An 11,891-nucleotide genomic window follows, 5' to 3' on the forward strand; every position below is an offset into this window, starting at 1 on the left:
GGTGGATGTTAATGCTCATATTAATGAAGCTCATGTGTAAATCTACGTTTTTTTAGGAGTTATACGTGATTAAATCTTCATCGACTATCTGAGAAAATCAATGGTCTGATCGGATATAAACTGCGATTAATCTCTAAAAGCAGACCAACTTTTCTTCTCCTCGTGTTGGCAACTCAGTGCCAGTTCAAACAGTTTACATCTGATTCTCGGCACTGCAGCTTTGTTATGTTGAGCGAGATCGCATACGGATGTTATCTATAAATCCACCAGACTCCAGAATAAACACAACCCAAGCCTTTCTAAACTTTACATTAAAAAACAAGCTGCAGGCCGAGTGTTCTCAAGGACAACAGCTCGTCCACCTGGGCTTATTGTCGGAGACGCTGGGAACTGTTTGTCTGATTTAAACTAACTGTAAACTACCCAGTTTAAAAGCATCAGTTTAACCCCTTAAGCGCTCTGCTATTTGTATGTTACCTGAGAAAACATCCCCAAATTCAGACTTCTACGTCTTGTGAGGCCAAAATGAACAGTCTCGGGCTCTGTGGATGAGAAACACTTTGGAAATACAAGAAGTCTCGTTATCCTTATCGGCAGGTCAGAGTGAGACTTTAAAAGCTCCAGTAAAAATGTACATGTTGACCCTCATTTAGCAAAACTAAACTGTAGCTGCACTGAGGGTCGAGTCTTGTGAAAACAGCTGTCCTGGTTTGGCATTTGCATTGACTTTACCGACAGATCTTCAGTGATAAGACCTGTGCATGTTTAACTCGTTCACTTGTGTAATTTCCTGCTGACTGATTTAAAAAAAAAATCTGTATGTGTGTTTGCACCTTTCAATGTAGCATTACGGTATTTTGTTTAAAAGAAAAGCTTAAAACTTGGCATTAAAGCTTCATTTTTGACAAGTCGGCTCAACATTTTGCAGAATATTTTTATTCCATTCACACCCACGGTTAGATTAATATCACTAACGCTAATTGCTAATAGGACTCTCTGTAACTGTGTAGCTGGAGCCAGCAGCTTAGCGCAGCACAAAGACTGGACCTTCCCAAAGTCTCCGTTGGATGCTTGGCAGTAGCTCCTGGCCAAGATTTTAACAGATTAAACAACAAGATGTAACCTGTTCAACATCAGTGAGCTTCACATGTGCTGGTGGGTGGATCTGGTTAGACCTACTGTCTTTACATTTTCAGTCTTTGTGCTGAGATAAACCAACCAGCTGCTAGTTACAGTCACATACGCGAGAGCTCAGCTGCTTCCTGCATGAAAACAAATTCACCAAAAGTTGGATTTTAAGGCAATATTTTCAAAAAAAATGGAAATGTTTTCTGTACAATTACTTTTAAACTGTGCAAAACATCATCTGCTGAAGCTCCAAAACAGCTTCTAAATGGACTTCACTCTTTAATCAGCTTGAAATTCCACTGAGATAGATGTGCCAATCATTTAGTTGATATAAATGGTGCTAGTTTTGTAAGTTATGAAACATGTGGGCGTGTGAGCATCCCGGCACGCATCCTGCAGAATTAAATCTGGAATGAAGACAGTTTTCTTCAACCCGTCCCGCGAGCTGCAGAATGTGTCCGTACGTGTCTTACTGTGCAGGTAACAGTTGTTTTTATCTAAACAAAAAGGGCTCGTGGCACACCGTAATCTCAGGAACAATCCTACCATTAAACCAAAAACTCAGATGCATTGTTGTAGGAGAACTCATCCGGAGCTACGCCTCAATACCGCGGCCAATACAGCCGACGCACACACACCTGTGATTGTATTTCTAGTTTTTCTCCTTTTGCTATAATTGTCTCGTGTTCTAAAAGCAAAATTCCTCACGGCTATCACAAGAAAAAACATGGAGTGTGTTGGCACAGTTGGCAATACTTTGACGACATCGAGGCAACAAATCCTGTTCAGGACACAATGTAGTAATTGTTTGGCACATGAATTAAAGCAATGGAAGACGCAGCGTGTTTGGGAGGTAATCTTTTCTTCGCTTTCTTTAGACCGCAAAGTTTAGCGAAAAAAAACAAACGTACAAACAAAAAGACCCACTCAGCTGTGCGATTGTCTGCCTACAATAGGTATGCTGGAGTCGTATTTACAGGAAAATTGATTCTTTCAGCAGTGCTGGTGGTCATTACAGTGTGCAAGCACGCCGCAGGTTATCTGACTTCAACAAACAAATCCAGGAAAAGCACATTCATGAGAAGTCTAATCTTTTAAATCTACTTACGGCCCATTCTGCGAGGGTCCGAAACGAGACATACATGTGCAGAAAAAAAAGCAGGGGGCAGAAATACTTGATAGGGTACAACAGGGTGTTGCGTAACAGCTGTGTTTTTCCAAAGGGTGGCATGTTAAGGCCGAGCGTATTATTTATGTACAGGCTCCATATGAATGGCATGCTTAAAAAAAAATACCTTCCTCAAGGCTGGTCGACGCCTGCAATCAGAGAAGGTTGCCACCGCGTTTCTGCCTTCATGTAAATGGCAGAAAGTGGCAACAAAGAAAACAAGAAGTGTGTTTTCAGAGTGAACAGGGTCAATCTAGCGCGGTGACGTCAGGCGGCGGAGCTCAAGGTCTCGCTTCCTCAGAGTTCAGCGTGTTCTGTCACTGTCGAGGGCCGGAAACAGCCTGACGTAGTGGACTGACTGGAGTTTTTTTACAGATTTGTACTTGTTTGGCTTTATTGGAGCGATTCATTTTTATTTTATTTTTTTAATCCTGATGCTCAGATAACCAGCTTCTATTTCACAAATGATGCAACCGACAGCTACAGTAGCTCAGAACAAAGACAACAGATCCAAACACAAGTCTGCCCCTGTCCACCGCTGACTAACACCACCCACCTGAGTGCGCTGATGCTGGTGGCAGATCTGGTTTGTTTGTTAAGGCAAGTCCAGAACAAGGAAGACAATAACTTCAGTCAGTCAGGAATTTATTAAACCAAGTTTGTCTTTTTTTTTTGTAGTTTTTCAGGACCAGAGTCACCACGGAGTCTGAGACGCCCGAGAATGTCATGAAATTGCAGCTTTTCAGCGATTTGAATGCAGAATTAAGCAGAAAGCTCTAAACGTGTGAGTTATCCTCGTGTTGTTGCCTTTTAATCCAACTCAGTGAAGTAACTGCCAATTCCAAAAGACTCTGAACAGAGTATTATGACCTGCAGGGCCAAAGTCACATGACCAGTGTGGCATCTGAGGTGCTTGGTTGTTAGTTGCTGTGGCTTTAAAGTTTGTCATATTGTCACAAATTTAGGAAGTGCTACCATTATTTATATTTTAAAATAAACCTCGACTACATATTGTATTTGTTCGATTCATGAACAGTTAAGCCTCTGAACATTTTGACGTCACTGATGTGGTTCATATAAAGTACAAATCCAGGTGTTTTACGTCTTTCATTTGATTATACAGTTTGCATTGTCCACTTGTTTTGGTTGTTTCTAACTCGTCCCTGATCTTCGGACTCAAACACTAAATATCTCCATGAGTCTCTGATGTTTACTATCTGCTAAGTGGCTGTGTGAGCTGTTATCACAACGGTATTCAACAGACAGCACTCGCTGACAAAGTTGTTGAATAAGAGGTTTTTTTTTGTTGGACTGGGACTTTTGAACAGTTCTAATTGTATCTGCCTTGTCTGTAGTCATCACAAACAGAGCTGATGGAGGTTTTGATGGTGGTAACTGACCCAAACATTTAAGAATTTGAAGAAAACTTTGGCATAAAATTGTAATGCAGAAATGAAAAAGTAGGGCTGCAAGGTGGGTCAGTGGTTAGCACCGTCGCCTCGCAGCAAGAAGGTCACCGGTTCGCGTCCCCGGTGAGGACACCCGGGATCTTTCTCCTGTTCTCCCCGTGCAGTGTGGGTTCTCTCCAGGTTCTCCGGTGATTCTAAATTGTCTGTAGGTGTGAATGTGAGTGTGCTTGGTTGTCTGTCTCTAAGTGTAGCCCTGTGATAGACTGGTGACCTGTCCAGGGGATCCCCTGCCTTCACCCTGAGTCAGCTGGGATAGACTCCAGATCCCCTGCAACCCTAGTGAGGATTAAGCGGTGTATAGGATGGTTGTATTATGTTCTTTACTGTTTACATACTTTCACAACACAAGTAGGAAGCTAGTAAGGATACCAAAGTAGTTGTTCCCTTCAGCTGTCTGTCCACAGTACATGGCGTTTGCATTTAAGCCACACAAAGTTATGTTAAGTCAAAGTTGGTGCAAGATTTCTTTCTCAGTTGCCGCCTGAGGGTCAGTTGAGCACCACAGAGCTACTTGTCGTTGGAGGCTGAATTGCAAATGATTTTGGACTGTTTAGCTCTAAAGTTTCAGACCTGGTCCCGTCCTGAGGAGGTCATGGGGGTCAAATCCACAAACTCTGCCACATGTGCAGACTAAATGCTTCTTGATGTGTTTTTTTTTAGTGGAAACATTTGCTTCATGTCATGTTATGGCATCCCATCAAATTATAAAACAATAGCTAGACACCATTGTGAACAGGTTATGTGCATATTATCATCAATATGAAGAAATCATTTCAAAAGACATACAAACGTTTTTATGTGAAATTTCAGCTTCTCTTTTTTGTCATTGTCTTTAAAATATCAAGTCTAAATGTTTACATAAAGTAATATCTGATTCCTGGAATTGTTATAAAGAGGCCCAGTCGGTCTGTATCACACATACAGTAAATAATCACATATTCTGTTTTGCAGTTTTAAGTCTCCATCGTTACCCCGGTGTCGTCTCAGCAGGACATCTTGTTTAAATGCTCTTTGATGGAAATTATGGGCACAAATTATATTCCAATTGCATTACTAATGTTTACTTTGATTGAAAAAAAAAAAAAAGCATTAGAGGACTGAATTTAAACATCCTGACCAAATGTGTTCATAAGTTTAGCAGAGAAACAATCCCTTATATAAAAAACAATAAATTATTAACAAGTCATGCTTGTGTTTTTTCCAAACAAGATGATTGTTTGGCACTTTGTCAGCAGGATACCTGACAGGTTTATGAATAATTTACCTGAAATGTGGTGAAATAATCAACATTCGACCTGGGGATAATTGGATTGTGACCACCCGTCTGACAATTTGGTGTTTTTGTTTTTTTTTATCTATAATTATGGAACAAGTCTTAATCCCAGTACGAGGTGATTGTCGGGAAATCAATTGAGCTTAACCTTTGACTAAATTATTTATTTTGGTGGTAAGACAAATGAGAGTGTAATCATGTTTTAATGTCACATTTCTACTGTATTATTTTATTTTATTTTTAAGTCTTCTGCCCCATGAGGCACTTGGACGATTATTTTTTAATACTGTTCCAACAAAAAACTGCTGCGTCATGGATAAATTATTTGTAGCACAACTGCTAATACCAGTAAGTATCTAGCCCTAAATATTAAAATAATTAAACCCCATCATTTGCCCTTTATGGCTAACTTTGTCCTACAAGATCTGCAGTGAGCTCAGGCTGACCTCTGTGTTTACAAGACACTGTTTGTCCAAGGCCTTTCCTGAACAGCTGATGAGGGCTGAAGTGAAATGAAGGGGAGGGACTGAACCCCGCAGGAAGCTTGAGGGCAGAGCTTCATTTCAATAAAGTCCCTGGTGTCTGTTGCCTGCTTTTATCTCTGCGTCCTGGTGAGTGAAATGTGCCGTCATGCACAGCGAGAAGAGGATTTGATAAGAAAACCGCACCGAGCCGTCAGCAACACAACAGCAGCAGCAGCAGGAGGCGAGAGGATGCACCGGAGGAGGCAGAAAGTTTTTTAGAAGTTAGTTTTTGGATGAAGTGCAAACAGCTTTATTTTTTTCTTTCTGATTTTGACAATGTTGCTCAGACTTCTTTCAAGTGCAAACAAGTTTCCTGCTCTGGTTTGGAAATACTGGCGTTAAGAAGAGTTGTTTGACTGAAATACGTTTTTTTTTTTTTTGGACACAACCATGAATAACCAGTCGATGACGGGGAGGACCATGGTCCCGACCATTCCGTCCATTATGTTCATTTTCGGGGTGGTTGGGAATGTCATCGCCATCGTGGTTCTTTGTAAATCTCGCAAAGAACAGAAGGAGACGACGTTTTACACGCTGGTGTGCGGACTGGCGGTCACGGACCTCCTGGGCACGCTGCTGGCCAGTCCGGTCACCATCGCCATTTATGTGAAGGGCTCGTGGCCCGGAGAGGACCCGCTGTGCCAGTACTTTGGATTCACCATGCTTTTCTTCTCTCTGGCTGGACTCAGCATCATCTGTGCCATGTCAGTGGAGAGGTACATCGCTATTAACCATGCTTACTTCTACAATGACTTTGTGGATCAAAAACTGGCGGGCTTGACTCTCGTAGCGATCTACATCTCCAATGCGCTTTTCTGCGCACTGCCGATTATGGGCTTTGGACAGGTGAAGAAACAATACCCGCAAACCTGGTGTTTTCTGGAGTGGAGGAGCAACAAGACCAGCGATGCCGCCTACACGTACATGTATGCGGGGTTCAGCTCTCTGCTTATTCTGGTCACTGTTATTTGTAACGTGCTGGTGTGTGTGGCTTTGATCCGGATGCACCGGCGCTTCGTGCGCAGGATGTCACTGGGAACCGATCTGGGGCGCAACGAGGACCCGCGTAGGAGAGGACGCAGCTTTGGACGTCTGGCTGGTGCCGAGATTCAGATGGTCATTCTGCTCATAGGCACATCGGCAGTGATCCTTATCTGCTCCATCCCACTTGTTGTAAGTTCCTTCTTCTGCGCTGCCTCTAACCATTACGCACGTCTTACGCACGGTTCCATGCGTAACTGTTTAGTCAAGCAAAGCGATCCAAATCCCAGTGGATGATTTGAAAACAAAGTAGAAACATGACTGTTTTTGTACTAAATAACTTGTGCTTGTACTATTTGAGCCATGACGCTCATACTTTCCTCTGTCCATTAGGCTTGTTTTTGCACAGCTGTTATTATAGTTATTTTAGTGCAGTTTGGTCCAAATCCAAGTGTGTGATTAGAGATCAAAGATCAAACATATTTCCATTAGGACTAAAATTCTTTTTCCCTCCCTTGGAGATATATATATATATATATTCGGCCTCTCAAACACACACGCACATGCAAATCTAAAACTACATCTATCCACTCTCTTCTCCATTGCAGGCTCAGGTGTTTCTAAACCAGCTTTACAAGACTCCAGTGGAGCTGCAGCTGGAAAAAAACCCTGATCTACGAGCGATACGCTTTGCCTCCTTCAATCCTATTCTTGATCCCTGGATCTACATCCTGCTCCGCAAGGCTGTTCTCCTCAAGCTCATCGAGAAGATCAAGTGCCTCTTTTGTAAAATGGGAGCAAGGAGGCAACAGAGACAGGGCAACTTCCCCTGCATAGACGCTCATCAGCTCTCCTCGGTCATCTCTAACCGAGACTCCCAATCTTTGGTGTCTCATGACCTGCGGGATGTCACCAGCACCTCGCAGACCTTCCTCTATCTGCCAGAGGGAAGTGAATTGTACACTGGAAGCTGTCACAAGTCAGACAGACTCACTAGTTCACAACCTTCTTCAGTCAGAAACTCGCAAGTTTCTTTTTCCTCTGAGAAGGGCAGCATTGAGGCTGAGACCAGAGAAAGGACAAACGTAAGCACAGGTTTTTCAGCCGTGCCACGTCCAAAAGATCCGGCACTTCAGGTGACGTTGAACACAGAGACGGTGGAGGAGAAACGTATCTGACTCTGAGTGAGGAGAATGTGCTCATGTTGCTCTGAGGTTTCTACTGACTTACTTCTTCATCAGAGAACTCTTAAACCCCTGAAAAAAAAAAAAGCAGGGGTAGGCACATATAAATAATAACTCCTGAAGAAGTGCTGTGAACTTTGTTCCCTGTCTCAGCACCCAGCTACCTCAGCGATGACCATTTCTGACTGTTCATGCAGATGCTGTCATTTTGCCCAGGACAGATGTTACACAGAGCTCACAAATGGAAAAACACATTCCTAAATTCACCTACTTTGCTCAAACCTTCACTGTAAAGCAAACGTAGCCAGAGTTTTAGAATAATTGAGTCACACACTTGTGGTCAATTTGGTGAAAGAACACAGTACAGAATGTGATTGTAATGCGTAATCACTCGCATGTGTGCTCCCGTTGGAAGGATCGATTCCTTCAGACAAACTCTATTGTCCACTGCTTTTTGAAGGCTCCATGACTAATGTACAGCACAGTTTTATAATGTGGTGAACACTGATGTTTTTGTTCCCCGAGCCTGGAATACACGCAATTATGTCATCTCAAATTATAAAAGAAAATCATTTTCCACCTTTCACTGAAGGTACAAAGATCTTTGTGCCATCGCCATTAGCACCAAACTGCCTAATTCTGACTGGAAATTATGAACATTGTTCCCCCGGCTACAGAAGACGTGGTGTAAATCAGCAGACAAATGTTGATTAATGCGCAGTATTAAGCTGTCAGCTCGAGAAAAATGGTGTTTCCAAATGATCGATGTTGTGTAAAATGCCTTTTGTAATAAAATTATTCTTCTCTAGGAGAAGGTTCTAATCAGTAAATCCTACACATGTAGGGCTTACCAGTGTAAAATAAGTGTTTGTGCACAGTTTATTCATTGTGTGAGTGATGTCGTTTGACCAGTGTTCATGCTCGTGAATCGCTTCCAGGATTACAGTCCAGAAAATCAGAAAAACTTTTGAACTAGATTGTATGTTTCATGGACCTGTCCAGGGTGTCAGCTGGGATAGACTCCAGCACCCCGCGACCCTCGTGAGGATTAAGCGGAGTATAGATAATAGATGGATGTTTCATTTAGGTCTGCAGCTAGCAGTTATTTCCATATATCATTATTCTTATTCATTTTTACATTGAGAAAAAAACCCACACAGCAGTTTCCAGGAAACCAAGGATGATGTTTTTAAAATTGTTTTTGTCCTGAATTCAAAGATACTCAGTTAGTTGGACAATGCACGTATTAAGGAAGCTGGTACCAGATTTTTTATGTATTTATTTTTCCCATTTTGGTTTGGTAACCGACACAACACCTGCCAGTGTTAATTAGGCACAAATCCATTCTGCATTATTTCATCAAACAAGGACGTGATATTCTTCAGATTACCCTCCGATCCTGTGATCCTGCTCTCCTCTGATGGCAGAGTTCCTCTTTTTAATGTCACAGAATGTCAGCTGACACCTTCTGCTGCTGGTTTACCAACACAAAATACATCCGACTGAACTTTTGAACTGCTCTTTGTGTGAACTTTTTTCTCTCAAACGAGCTTTTTGTCTTTGAAGCACACGGTCTGTCTCCTCCAGCCTGTTATTAAATCGTCTCGTTGCTTAAATGTCCTGGATTAAACTCTCGCTTTTCTCTTGTCGCTGGTAATTTTAGGTTGTTTGTGCGCATAAAAGCTGAGCGTTGTCGCCCCTCTGGATGTGCAGTGTGACATTTGATTGAAGTTGAGAGAATAGTTAATTTATTTTTAATTGTGCACTTTATTTTGTTCTTGTTTTAAGGTAAAAAGACATCACATATAGTTGCTGTTTATTTGTTGTTGTGTCGCTTTTCATTTCTGTAAACGTGAATACAAAAAACTGAACAATAACTTCTGTGTGATCAGGAATACAAACTTGCCTTCCACGTGTTGTTATATGTTGGTGGAACTTCATAACACGAGCATCAAGTTTCTCACGCGCACTCTTTTTCCGGCTTGGATTCGGTGGGATCATCTCATGACCCCCATTAGCTCAGACAAGCGACCCCGAGGAGAGCATGCTACCGCTTTCCCAATATTTACAGACAAATAAACCAAAATGTAACACGCTGTGGTTTGCTTAAAATTCAATTGGATCTTAGTAACGTGTCACAGAGATAATGCCAGACACGCTGAGAAAACCGGAGAAAACAGAGAGAGTCTTAGTTCTGATGGAAAAGAGAAAAAAAAAAAAGATCTCAGGAAGTAGACCTGGCCGACAGAGCTTCTCTCCTGAAACAATAAACACAATCTAAGGCTCCAGTTCACTGCAATTAAGCTTAAACAAGCAATGCAGTGTCTTGGGCGAAGACAGAGCGTCAGAGTATCCTCCAGACTCTGGGAATAACACGCACTAATTGAATTCGACTGTGAAAAATGGGATCTTACAGTAGCGGGATGGTGTGATGCACGGAACAATTCATGAAGCTTCCCGGCAATTCAATCGCCGGAGTCTGCGGGTAGCTAATTAAATGTTTAAATGGAGAAGCAGTGAGGCTGATGTTCATGTGCGAACAGGTGTACAAGTGAGCTGCACAGGATCTCCTCTCTGACCTCCGATAAGTCAGTCTACTCTAAATTTCAGCTCCAAATGAGGATTATGATTTGGGTTTTTTTGGGTGGGTCGGATCAGCTTGTTCCAGAGCTGTGAAGCTGCTTTCCATCAGTGGGGGTCTTCTAGTGACTCTCTGCACTGCGTCACATCTGTGCTCATTGACAAACAGCAGAAAGCACCTGCTGCTCTGTTGTCGCCGACGGTTGAAAAGGACACAGAACGTTTCCAGTCAGGAAATCTGCCAGAACCAAAGGTGCAGGAGCTTATAAATGTCCTGAAGCCTGTGTTACATCCCTCGAGCGGTGGAGAAAATAGGAATGAACTGTACTCCAAGGAGAACATACGATCCTGTTTGCAGCGGTTTCTCTCACTTTAGTATGAAGAACATCCTTTTTTTTTCCCCGTGTGACATCATCCCGTCAGAACACTGAGGCCTTGTTGTTGCTGATGGATTTGAGTGCTCATGGGGGCAGCTTCACACAAATTTACAAAAATATATTACTTGTGGTTTCGTTTTGCCAGGTGTGCCGTTGTTACTTCAGACAGTTTTAATTTGAACTATTTTTTCAGCAGCAAGTGGCGCCAAAGAAAACGGCTCGCGGTGAGGTCTGCTGATTATCCACTGCAACAATAACACTCAATCTGGAAGATGCTTACGAGGTTTTCAGATGTAATTTTTTAATGCTGCGAATGCTCCAAAGCAAATCCCATTTTCTCTTATTGCATTAAAGGGACATGCTTCACACACAGGGATCCGTTTACTCGGGAAATGCACACACTCAGAGAAAACAGGTGTGTGTTTCTGAAGTCTGTTATCATGAACAGACTATCTTCGGCATGTGCTTGAGGAATAAGATGCTTTATAGAACTTCTATGTTGAAAAATGTCTGTTGCTGTTGGATCAGCATGAATCTAGTGCAGGGGTGTCGAACTCCGGTCCTCGAGGGCCGCAATCCTGCAAGTTTTAGATGTTTCCCTTCTTCCAACACACCTGATTCAAATGATCAGGATCGTTATCAGGCTTCTGCAGAGCTTGATGATGAGCTGATCATGTGTTGGAAGAAGGGAAACATCTAAAACTTGCAGGATTGTGGCCCTCGTTGCGTACGATAACTTCAACAGACATCCAACCGTTAGGCTTAGATTTTTGTCATGTGCACCACTAACCGCAATAGAGAGAGAAACATGATGCTATTGCACAAACCTATGTGCCAATTTACAGATTAAATCCCATTGATTTACATTTTTTGTGCCACTTTAGATTGAACTGGTGCCACATTCTGTCATGTCACACCTCTGACAGGCGTCTTCTCAATCACAACCAAAGCCCAAACTATGGAAAATGTACAATTTCTCTGACACGAAATTGAAATAACGAAAGCAGGCGGTCACAACACGAAGCTCTGTGACTGTTACATAATCTGATTAGAGTCCTGCTTCTATGTTAAGTAACACTGAGGGTGTTGCAGAAAGAAAAACACACCACTCCCTCCTCCCAGCTATTGAGTAGTGCACTGCAAGATCCTCATATTCAGAGTTTGACCCTTATTAGCAATAAAAAAAAACAGGATATGTCAGTCTCTG

At 42.3% G+C, this 11,891-nt stretch overlaps 1 protein-coding gene across 1 annotated transcript; it reads left to right on the forward strand.

Annotated features, from left to right (window-relative positions):
* Positions 1-5,952: 5,952 nt before the first annotated feature.
* ptger4a (prostaglandin E receptor 4 (subtype EP4) a) lies at positions 5,953-8,588 on the forward strand. Its single transcript, XM_008286630.1, has 2 exons — positions 5,953-6,735; positions 7,152-8,588. The coding sequence occupies exons 1-2, from the start codon at positions 5,953-5,955 to the stop codon at positions 7,719-7,721; spliced, it is 1,353 nt and encodes a 450-aa protein (XP_008284852.1). The 3' UTR covers positions 7,722-8,588.
* The last annotated feature ends 3,303 nt before the right edge of the window (positions 8,589-11,891 follow it).

The sequence above is a fragment of the Stegastes partitus genome, unplaced genomic scaffold (assembly GCF_000690725.1).
Source record: "Stegastes partitus isolate 25-593 unplaced genomic scaffold, Stegastes_partitus-1.0.2 Scaffold460, whole genome shotgun sequence".
Lineage (NCBI taxonomy): Eukaryota > Metazoa > Chordata > Actinopteri > Pomacentridae > Stegastes > Stegastes partitus.